Source organism: Clarias gariepinus, chromosome 27 (assembly GCF_024256425.1).
Source record: "Clarias gariepinus isolate MV-2021 ecotype Netherlands chromosome 27, CGAR_prim_01v2, whole genome shotgun sequence".
Classification (NCBI taxonomy): Eukaryota; Metazoa; Chordata; class Actinopteri; order Siluriformes; family Clariidae; genus Clarias; species Clarias gariepinus.
Window position 1 is genome coordinate 2,341,178 of NC_071126.1, and position 12,475 is coordinate 2,353,652.

Below are 12,475 nucleotides of genomic sequence, written 5' to 3' on the forward strand. Positions count from 1 at the left end.
CTGCTGAAAACCCCTACAATAGACACATGAATGTCAGAACTGGACCATAATGGAAGAAAGTTAACCGGTTTGTTGAATTACATTTTCTTTTAAAGGGTGTGCATTGCTTACCTGGGCAATAGAAGGCATCATGATGCACTATGGCAATAAGGCATGCCGTTGAAGTCAGTGTAATGCTCAGGACAATGATCTAATGGAAAATCCCTAATGTGGCTGTAACTTTAACTTGTAACATCTACCGAAAAAATTTCCCTAATGGCAATCGCCTCTTTCAGCAGAATATTGTGCCCTGTCACACTGCAAAATCATTTCAAAATATGAGAAAGAGTTCAAGGTGTAGATTAGGCCACCAAATTCCAATCTGATTGAACATCTGTGGGAAATGATATAAGTCTGATTCATGAATGTCCAACCTTTCAGCTTACAACACTAAAAGGCTCTGCTGCTCACAGACAGCGTGGTGCCAGATACCACAACACAGCTCCAGAGCTCTTGTGGAGTCCTTACCTTGAGGGTTCAAGTTGTTTTTAGTGACACCAGAGGGAATTACACAATATTAGAATGTGAATTCATTGTTATGGTTGCTCTGTGTATTTCCATTACATATTCTTTATTGTCTGTACAGCTCTTGCTCTACCTGTCGAACACTTTTGTGCACGTTTTAATCTGTCTCTTAACACAGGTTTCTGCTTCGTATCCATCACATCCCTTGTTCATTTCCTTTATCTCTTAATTCTCATGTCTCATGAAAAACTACATTAATTACCACATTCAGCTGGATGAACAAAGACAGTTTCTTATTAGAATTTATAAAGATGTGTGTCAAAGCCCGAATGACTGTGTTACAGAAAACCAATAAAAATAATCTGCATGTCATTGGAGTGCGGGAGGAAACCCACCAAGCATGGGGAGAACAAGCAAACTCCATGCACACAGACCCGAGGTGGGAATTAAACCTGGAACCTGGAGGTGCAAGGCGACAGTGCTAACCACTATGCCACATAATCTTACTATTCAAATTAATTTTAATACAAAATCAGTGCAGAAATTGTAGGCACCTTTATGTTTTTTATGCTTACAATACTCAGAGTGGCATCTAATGTCATGTTTGTGTGTTTTGTTATTATTATTATTATTATTAATATTTATAAAAATACACTCAATGTGCATAAGGCCCCGTTTACAGGGACAATTTACAGTAATAATATTAGGTTAGATATATAATAATATATATATTACTATTATCTTAGACTGTTATTACACATTGTAGACACACTACCTTTTCCTTGCATTAGTCTGAACAATGTGGTTCATTTTGATGCCAAATTATTGCATAATTTGTAGGCACCTCTGGGGGGGTTTATGCTTACAAATCTCATTGTGGCATTTAATCTTATGTTTATATTACTTTTGAATTATAAAAATACACTGACTGTGTTTATACGCACCACTTAGAGTGTAGGACATCTGCAGTGTATATGGGATAGTTTAAAAAAGAAAAATTCTTGTGATTACGGTCGTGAATCCTAAAATAAAACGAATTAACCACCGGAAAAACACACACACACACACACACAACAGAGACATTACAAGTCCACCTCACGTAAAGATATAATTGCAAGTTTGCGTGGAGCCGTGACGCAGATCTCTGATGCAGTCTGCGGTAACGGGTGTGACCTGAAGCCTTCAAATCCTTTAATCGGAGAGAAAGTCAGAGAGGAAACGCGCGGGAAGCACGAGGGACCTGCACGAGAGACCTGCACGAGGGGAGTCAGTGCAGGAGAAAACATGAAGACGAGCCAGTGGCGCAAACTCGGAGCCTGGGAAATGAGTCCTTCACACAGCACAAGCCTGGCACTCGCCCTTCTGCTCATCTCAGCCGTCACACCCTGCACAGGTACGTTTATATATATATACACATTTTCTCATTATACTTATCAATACACAAGTTTATTGATACTCTTCCATTGTGGATAAAAGTGCGCGCGTGAAGGACGTTCCGTGCGTAACTGGAGTGCGCGAGCTTCCCCAGTCCACTGAAAGCTTTATTTAAACAAAACTCACAGCTCAGTAAAGTAAGAAACGTCTTACAGCAGAGTGAGATAAGTGCAAGCGACGGGTGTTCGCCTGGAAAATCATATGGAGCTCTGTGTGCCTTATACTGTGTGCTGGACAATCCTCCGCGTTATTGCAGGGCGCAGTTCGTTCAGGCTGAGCGCTTAAAATAAAGAAATGTGTGTTGGTAGAGTTTAATATGAGCTCAGGGGTGAGTACAACATAGTTTTAGTTTGTTAAGCAGGAGTTTTAGTGGAGCAGCAGTGACCACACACACACACACACACACACACTACTGCTGGGTTTAACACACTGCTTTCAGCACTTTTCTGACTCATTTTCTCCATTGCAAATGTTTGTGTGTAAGTGTATTCTGTCCCAAAGTGCAGACTTAGGCAGTAAATATACTTTTTTCTTTTTCAGTTAAAAGATAAACTGTTTGTGCAATCTGTTTAAAATTTTATTATATTCTTCAGAAATTATTCAAATAAAGATTAAGTTGAAAAAAAATAAATAAAGATTACAGTATACATAATATAAAAGATTATAAAAAGAAAAATAAAGAATAATGAACACACTTCTCAGTGTTGCATGAACACCTATAGCACATAAACATACCGTATAATAATAATAATAATAATAATTATTATTATTATTATAATAATAATAATAATTATTAATAATAATAATATTTTAATTAATTAACCATTTAACTAATAACTTGCTTTTTTTTGTTTTTGTTTTTAACATTGAACATCTGGTAACTTCAAATACAGGGAGATATACATTTTATTTCTGTCTAAATATTAAATATATTTGTAGTTATTGTCCATGAATTAAAATAAGCCTAACAAATTAATCTAAATTTTACATTCAATTCTAAACTAGAAAAATATTTTTATTTTTATTTAAAAATATTTACAGTTTAAAATGTTACCAAGAAGTCAAAGAAATCATAAAAAGAAAATGCAAAAGTGTAGGACATGAAGTAAAGTCTGGCACTTTTATAAAAAGATTTTGCACTAAAGAATTACAGATAATGATAATGATATAATACAGATTATGATAATTTGAAGGTAAGTAACACCTTATATTTTCCTAACCACCAGCTCACATTTTGATGATCCAATGATTTATGTATCAAAATGTTTAAATTAAGTATAGAATTTTTACTTAATGAAATATGTAACATAAATGATAAAAAATATGTGTACATAAATAAATAACTGTAAATAATAGAAAGAAAAAACCTGGTGTGTTTATGCTTAAATAATTAAGTAGAATTAATTACATTTACAAAAGTATTTTTTGTTAGTAATATAGACATAATATCAGTATGTAAAAGCTACACATAGCTTAAGAGCCTTTTTTTGAGATGATGCATAAAGCTTTCGTGGATTTGTTTAGACGCTGTGTTTAGTGTGTAATGGTAGGTTTTTTGCCTGTACGTTGTTCAGAGGTTAATAATCTCCTGTAGTCACAGAGCAAAGCTTAATGATAGTCAGAAAAGCGTTTACAAAACTCTTGCTCTTTGTTGTAGTGGGAATTTACAACAAGATTACTAAAATAAAAGTATGTGTTTATGTATGTGTGTGATTATAAGGTGCAGCAGTGTTCTTAGATCCATCCACTACAGAGAATGACAAACTACTAAACCAGGTAGGAACCATTCGTTCACTAATATATCATATATATATATATATATATATATATATATATATATATATATAAACACACACACACACACACACACATTAGTTCTTTCAGATGAGATCTTTCTGAATTCATCCTCTTTATAACAAAACATCTTGATCTTGGTCTTAAAGATAAAGACTAAAGACTGTAAGACATTTAGATGGTAAAACATTAGGACCCAGAGAGAGTACTTATGTAAGGGTACTTATGAGAGAGTGTGTGTAAGCGAGCATGTTCATAACACCCTTAAATCACACCATAATATGGAAACAATGTGCAAGTGCATAGTTTATTGCTTATGACTCATAGGATACTTGTAAAATCTTGGGGCGCTCAGTTGATGCCTATCAAAAAATAAAATGTGTGATTTATCTCAACATCAAAGCTAGCTTTTAAAATTTTAAAGATGGAACTCATTCATGTGTTACCTTCTGCTTCCTGTCACACAGATAGATAACGCATGCTCATCCCTTCTTACTGAGGAACGACCACTCGGGGTGAGTGAGACTCTCATTATACAAGGCAATGAGACTATTGCTCAGGACCAGCTGGAAAAAAGAAAACATCTCCATTAGAATGAAATGATCCATTTGCATAAAAACTATGTGATTAAACTGTCTGTAACCCTGCCCTTCTCCTTTAGACACTGGACACATTGTGGGATCTGTGTGACTTGATTCAGGGTCTGTTGCAGAAATCTAAGGTAAATCCTTTACTTTTGAATTATATAACTAAGTATTATCTTACAAGCATCGATTAAGTAAAACAAAAATATCTCTCTCTCTACATATATTTATTAATCCATTTATATGGGACTGTTTGATTTTTTTTTAAGTCTGTCCTAATTTAATATTGATGTGCATGTACAGTAAGTATATTATATTTTAACTATAGGTCATTATAAGTTTGTCACTTGAAATGTGAGTACAATGTAGGAAATCAGGGGGAAATTACACAACCCTCGTTCCACGCAAAAATGCATTCAACACTACAGCTGAGACTCGTATGAAGCTTCTGCAGTCCCAGAATTAAACTATCTTTCAAAGTTATGGTGTATTTAATCCAAATTTACAATTGTAACTATTTTCATTGACCCACCAGAACCTGGACTTTACTCAAAATGTACTCACTTTCCAGGTGACAAAAATTATGGTCGCTGTGAAGTGCAGGAAAATTTACAACATCCATTATCTTTTGTGGTGTACTTACATGCACCTTAATTTTGATTACCAAACTTCATAAAATCTCAATTATTCCTTTAAAAAATCATATCTGTGAATGTAGTTAAAGTGAAAATTTGACTTGTATGAATACAGGAGCTGGCGCCTCGGGAAACATCGAAAAGGGTAAGAGCCTTTACACACAAACCCACTCCCATATACTTACACTCACACTTACACAAATCCACATGCATTCACTGCTTTCTCAAATTACAGTGTAACAGCATCATAACCTCAAACTTTTTTCTATTTCTTTGTGGTCCTGTAAACATGTGTAATGTATTTGTGTACACGTTACCTGTTACATGTCCTTTTATGCTCGCATCCTTGTATTTTTATGTGTGCTTGAGTGTGCCTCTTTTTATTCTTTTTGTATTTCGTTTGGTGTATTTTGTTTGGTGCACTCGTCTCAATGTGAACGTCTGTTTAAATGTGTATTTGCGTAGTTTTTATTTCATTACACTAAGCAGAATCCTGGATTGCCTGACGGGACGGTACGTTATTCTTAAATGATTTTTTTGTTCTCCCATGGTAAACCCTGGCTTGCTGTCATTATATCCCAAAGTGTACAGTGTTTGGTTTTCCGTATAGCTGCAAATGATTACCTGCAAAAACATGCCAAAATGTCACAGTACAATGCTACAAATGGAAAAAAAAAAACTTCAAAATAGTATGTAGAAATAGGTACCTGCTTTAAAAAAAAGTGTTTTTGTTTGACAGCTGTCCACAGTATTTCTCAGTATTCTCTCAATATTCAGAGTGCTTCACTTTTTCCTTACTTTGCTATGTTACAGCCTTATTTCAAAATGTATTAAATTCATTATTTTGCTCAAAATTCTACAAATAATACCACATAATGGAAACATGAGGAAGTTTGTTTGAAATCTTTGAAAATTTATTTAAAAAAACCCGAAAAAAGCACATGTAAGTATACAGATGCCTCCTCCTTCCACTAATCATCCATGAGATGTTTCTACAACTCGATTGGAGGCCACCTGTAGTAAATTCAGTTGATTGGACAACAGTAGTAGATTTAATTGGTGTAATTAATCCAAGAGTCCCGGGACCCTGTACAGGATAAGCGGTATAGATAATGAGTGACTGAGAATGAAAATACAAATATATATAATTTGGAGACATGGTACAGCTTAATGTGTATATTGTATGTACATCTATTTATGCCTTAGATAATACCAAAATAATATAATAATCTTGTATTACTTGTAATTACTTGTAATCTTGTAATACCAAAACCCAAATGATTTTCCTTCTCAGAGCATTATTAAGCATCCATGACATGTTAGACTTTCATGTGTTATAAATTTTAGACATCTAGACAAATTTTAGACATCATGTAACTAAAAATGTGTACTTATACTTACAGATTAAGGATTTGTAAAAGAATATTAGAGATAATAATTTTGGGCTGTACCTGGTATAAATCTTTTTAATTTAAAGAACAAAATAATACAGAACAGTGTATAATATTTCTGGATCTGTATTGTTGTATTGCTGTTTTATGATTTTTATGATATTAACATTCATAACATGCAATACAAATATTTATTATATTTAATAATAATATAAATATTATTATTATTGATAATAATAATAATCAGAATAAAAATAAGAGTTATAGTAATAACACTAATAATAATAATAATAATACTAATAATAGTAGTATTGATGGCACAGAATAAAAGAACACAGTTACGAGAGTAAAAAACGTCTTTTATTTCTCTACATAATCCCTTGCTGACCTAGGATCGTCATTCACGTTTCCTTAAAAAGTTTTCAAATTTCAAAAGGCTAAGAGTCACAAATCCATACTTGACGTCTTGTGTAAATGTCAATTACTTTTACCCCTTCATATCCCAGAAAGTTTATCATAAGTCCCGGTTTAGCTTAAACACTCCTCGTTATTACTATTATTATTATTATTATTATTATTATTATTAAGTGTGCCTATGCAATATGCAAACTTATTATTATTATTATCATCATAGAAATATAGTTAATTTGTTATTCTGAAGAGGTGAACAGCTTCATATTCATTATAAATGATAGGAACTTTCTTATAACACAAACCTATTTTCAACATGACACGATAAAAAGATTTTTTAAGCTGATTAACCTATAGCTACTAGATAAAATGTACTATTATTAAATGAAAACACTATTTTAAAAAATGTGTCTTTTGGATAAACCCAAATGTGCTAGTTGTTGTTGGCATTTTCCCAGAGTTAGAATATTGCAGAGAATTTGTACAGGCAAAAACAAAGCGTTCATGAGCGGTCATCGACTTTTTTTTCATGGAATGATTGAACACTATAGCAGAGGCTTTTTCCTCAGTGGAAGCTTTAATTGCGTTAATTGCACTGCATTGCCTGTATTCTGGTATATGTTTGTGTTTGAAAGTGTGTGTGTGTGTGTGTGTGTATGTGTGTGTGCTTCTGCATGGCACATGAGAGTGTGTTTTTGCTGAAGATAAAGGCACTCTATTTAAAAGAAAAAGGACATTACTGTATATGTGTACTGTATGTCACTGATGCATTATTGTGGTGATCAGTATGTACAGTATAATTATAGTTATACTGAAAAGAGCTTGGGTGGTTCTGTTAAGAAATACTCATGATTCACGGAGTTAAATAAAGGGATTAAATCTTATTTTTTCTTTTAACATAATACAAAAACATTTAACAAAAATGTTTATGTGGTTTCAAGGCCGGTTTCAATTTTACAAATAAATTGTTACTTTGAATACTGCATTCAGACAATGCTGATAAATGTGTGTGTAAATTGGCTCGTGTATGTGTGTGTGTGTGTGTGTGTGCACACTACTTCCTTTTTGCTATCCACACCCAAAATCTTCTTGCAGTTGTTCATGGTTATCATGTCTCTTTATGTCCCTGTGTGTGTGTGTGTGTGTGTGTGTGTGTGTGTGCGTGTGCGTGCGCGTGCCAGTCCACTGTGTTCCACCCTCTCTTGCAGCTCATACCGCAGCTCCACAGCAGAAGACGCAGAAGAGTAGTACCACATGTACGTATCCTCTGCATGTTTCCTCTTCCTTTAACCGGCACTGATACTAGGAATACACTAATGGACATGGGAATGATCTCATCCTCCTAAAGAGATCTTTTATCTCTATCTCTCTGTTTCTCCCTCTGTTCTCCACTTCCGCTGTGTGGCGCCTTCGTAACCACCCAATTACATCTTTTAGATACATGTAATTGCGTTGCTGCAATTAAAACTTCAGCATTACATCTTATCTTGTATGAAATTCTGGGAGGCGGATGCAGGTGCAGGAATCCTTTAATTATAAATTAGATTAAAAAATAAACAAAGACTGGAAATGCATAACTTACTAGCTAACTACAAACCAGACTGACATGTTATGATATTTCCTAGAATGCTTGACAATCCAAGAGAGCAAAATATAAAAATGTGATTAGGGTGACTGATAGTTGTGGAAACACAAAACAGGTGTGGACAATCAAGAAAGGATGTGAGTGGGGGAGAAAACAGTCATTACACACACAGAGAGATAAATCAATGTCATTAGCAGGAAAATTGAGCAACAACGCTGCTAAGAAATGGATAGATGTCCTCAGCTGAGCATGGAAAGGAGTGACGTCCTCAGCTAATCAAATTCAAATTTTAAATTCAAATTTTATTTGTCACATACACAGTCATACGCCTGTACGATATGCAGTGAAATGCTTAGTCATTGAGGCCGAGTTATTTCCTTAACCAAAGGTTGAGGTGGAGTGGCTTCCCCAGCTAAGATGGGAAGAGGAGTAATATCCTTAGCCAAGCAGCAAGATGGAGCCACATTATCAGTGAGGCAGGGTGGCCAGGAAAAAATACCCTGCTTGCGAGGCCTCTTACTTCTCGTCTAGGGTGGAATTCGCTTCCATCAGCCTCTGACTGGGCTTGGGTGGAAAAGTCATCCCTCAAAACTTTAAGTAGGAGAGCCCAGCCATGAGCTGGTCCAAAAAGACCTTGTTTTGGCTGAACTGTCTCTGACTCTCCCAGCTTTGCTCACTCTGTGTCCACATTTACAGAAGTATTTCTGCTACATCCATTTTTTTTTGTAAAGCATTCTGTTATGAAATTCAAGGAGATGAAAGTATGTGCAGAAATACTATATGAATTTTAAACATACAAACCAAAAAGCTAGAATAACTTTAGGGAGTAACAAGGGATAATCTTTTCCCTTGTTGATTTAAAAACAATGGAGTAGATTAAGGCAAGGCATGGCAAGGCAAGAATCGTGTATAGTACAACACTCTTTGCCATTCTCTGGGTGCATTCTTAAAAAGCTACAGTTGGAAGCAGTCTGTTGGAGAAGCAATGGGAATATGGAAAGTTTGAGTACACTATGAAAAGTATTTTAGACAAGGGAGAAAGACGACAAGAAAGAAAGTATTTGATGGATTTCTTAAAGGAGGTGGGACTAGAAAAGACGACTTAAACTGAAAGGCACATGCGGGGGACCAAGACCAGAAGGTGGCGTTAGCGCAACATAGTGGATGCCAACTGCTGCAAAACCTATAAAAAACAAAGCATACAAACAATGAGACTGTGGGTGAGATTCGAACCCCTAACCCTAGAGGTGTGACACAACAGTACTAACTGCTGAGCCACCGTGCCACCACATCTTTTACTTGCATGCTTTACTGTAAGAATGTCCTTATCATGCCAAATGTTCTCTGTTTACACCAAGAAATCATGATCAGAACGGTCTAAAACCCAAGAATACTTTGCAGCCACGTAATGGGAGATGATCAACAGAGTATGTGTATAAGAATAAAAAAAATGAACAGTGACCTATACACATTCTCTTAGTTTATATATTCTGGTGTGTTACTCTGATGAGGCTAAACCATTTTGTCTTTGTATCACAACCTGTTCCTTTACTCTATTAAGTGTGTGGGAGTGTAAGGTGGGGTGCACTTGTGTTTGCTTCTGCTTAAGTGGATTCCCTTCCCAAGCCTCAAAATTAGCGAGCGGCATTAGCTGTTCTGTTCCGTTCGCCTGGTCATTATCGACTAAATTATCTGCACTGACCAGCACCATACAGCGTGGATAACTAAAGCATCAGTCAGGCAATTAAAGCTTCCTGTACTCTCGAAACATTTTGAGGATGTTCATTTGTGTTCTCATATAATAGCTCTCACAATAAACATTGTGGTTAGAAATGGCAATCCTTATAAAAAAAATTTTTGTTGTTTGTTTGTAAATTTTTGTTTGTTTGTAAATTTTTGTTTGTTTGTAAATATTTGTTTGTTTGTAAAGGTCTTGTTTTGATTTGATCCAAAACCTTACAAACATCCATAAAGATTTGAATGCCATGTCCACGTTATCGAAACACTTTAACATTCAATGAAAAATAGGAAGATTAAGAAGTAAAAAAGAACAAAAATAATAAAAATTAGCACTGCCGAAAGAGATTTGGTGAAAGTGATGGGGATAAATTACAAAAAAGGTTAAATGTCTCACACTGTTCAGCCAAAAGGACTGGACTTTATTTGAAACCAGTGTAGAGCTGACGTTAATGTTCCTGATTCACTGAGGAGTTCATTTTCTTCTACTTTTCACCTAACTGCACTGAAAACCCAAAGATCTTCCAGCAGGACTTTGGATAATTAATTTGTAGTAATATTTTAAATTTAATACTGGCAATGCTGGGCAAAATTGTGGCTTATTGGTCACCAAGAGGGTCAAAATTTTTGTGTTTGTGGAGTTTGTATGTTCTCCCTGTGCTTGGTGGGTTTCCTCCAGTTTTTTCCTACAGTCTAAAGACATGCAGTGTAGGTATACTGGTGTTTTCAAATTGCTGTGTATGAATTGGTGTGTGAGTGTGACCTGTGATGACCTGACACCCCATTCATGGTGCATCCTGACTTGGGGCCTACTGTACGTTCCGGAGCTAGTTCGGAGCCAGTTGCCAATTTCGAACTAGTTCTTTGTTTTCAAAGAGCCAAAGCACCAGTTCCATGGGGGCAACAACACTTCGCTGGACTAGGACAAAGGAACCCTTACTCCAGGAACTGGGGGCGGGGTTATCATGACCAACTGAAAGTTTGTGACCGGCGTCTTTAACAAAATGGACTCAACATGCAATTAGCAGCACGAATGCTTTCTAGTAATGATAAAGCCAGGAGAAGACATGTTGAAGTGATTGCTGCTAGGAATTTTTTTACCAGTGCTGGGAAAGTAGAGACCAACATTGGTTTATACAGTGATGTAATGACATAACTGTCTAGCCTATGGAAAGGACTAGCTCTAGCGCCAGACATAAACTAGCACCTGGTTAACTTTGGGGATAGGCTTTAGGCCTCCCATGACCCTACACAGAACAAGTGATATAGATGATGGATGGATGGATAATGGTTGGATGGATGGACTGACCATGTTTCCAGTTATGTCTATCATATACTTCTTGTTGTATAACTAACACAGCAGCCTTTTTTTTTTTTTTTTACAGGAGACCCCACGCACGATCCAGAGCAGAGGATATTTCTTATATCGGGTGAGTATAATAATAATAACATACTTGTTTTTCCATGTATTACCATGGGAAAAAGGTAAACAAATTTTGCAAACTATTCCAAACTTACTTATAACTAAGTAACAGTTGGTTAATATGGAGTTATTCATGAGACGCATCTGTTTCTACTTTGCAGCCACGTAATGGGAGACGATCAACAGAGTATGTGTAAAGAGTAAAAAAAAAAAAAAAAAGACAGCCCTAAAACACAAGAATAAAAAAGACACCTTCATAGACAAAATGAAAAGTGACCTCCTATACACATTCTCTTAATCTATATATTCTGGTGTGTTACTCTGATGAGGCTAAACCATTTTGTCTTTGTATCACAACCTGTTGCTTTTCTCTCTGGAGCAGCTGATCAGCCTTGATGGAGCTCCAGAAGACCCAATTCACTTGGGTCTATCCTACCACCTGTCGTGGACGTATCCACCTACCACCTGTCTATGGTGTATAGTTATATTAAATGTAAATAGAGAATTCAAATAAAATCTAGATTTTTGGGGGGTCAGGGGGGATGACAGGCCCTAATTGTATAACCATGTTGTGTCTTTTAAATTAAAGTCATTCTGCAATGTTCTCATTGTAGTAGTGTGATTTTGAGCAACCCGTGCCTTTGCTGATAAACTGTAGCAGTAGCACTGATGGGGAGTCTCTTTCTCTCTCTCTCTCTGTTTTGTTTGGCAAAGTAAATTTTCCCTATATATATATATATATATATATATTTATAAAGTTATTCATTATTTAAACAAAACAGGAATTTGCAGAGGATAACTTTGTTCAACTCTTCAACCAAATGCTCTGGGCAACATTCTGGGCAAGCTTTCTGTCTCCTGTCGGATGTGACTGAGGGTGCACTCGATCAGACAAATTCTGGAACTGGAATCAATAAATGTACAAATGAATACAGTTCTATGAATCACTGTGTGAACTGGATCCAATTGCACCCACA

The 12,475-nt window shown here is 35.7% G+C and overlaps 1 protein-coding gene across 3 annotated transcripts; it reads left to right on the forward strand.

Moving 5' to 3' along the window:
* Positions 1-1,683: 1,683 nt before the first annotated feature.
* On the forward strand, positions 1,684-12,054 carry nmu (neuromedin U). Of its 3 annotated transcripts, none has more exons than XM_053489404.1 (9): positions 1,684-1,897; positions 3,659-3,714; positions 4,200-4,247; positions 4,394-4,453; positions 5,067-5,096; positions 5,417-5,464; positions 7,935-8,009; positions 11,461-11,505; positions 11,660-12,054. In XM_053489404.1, exons 1-9 carry the CDS (start codon positions 1,789-1,791, stop codon positions 11,693-11,695), a joined length of 507 nt encoding a protein of 168 aa, XP_053345379.1. In that variant the 5' UTR covers positions 1,684-1,788; the 3' UTR covers positions 11,696-12,054. The 3 variants fall into 3 exon arrangements, with proteins under 3 accessions (XP_053345379.1, XP_053345378.1, XP_053345377.1); XM_053489403.1 differs by lacking the exon at positions 5,417-5,464 and having other exon boundaries at positions 1,692-1,897; positions 11,660-11,685; positions 11,881-12,054; XM_053489402.1 differs by lacking the exon at positions 5,417-5,464 and having other exon boundaries at positions 1,693-1,897.
* The last annotated feature ends 421 nt before the right edge of the window (positions 12,055-12,475 follow it).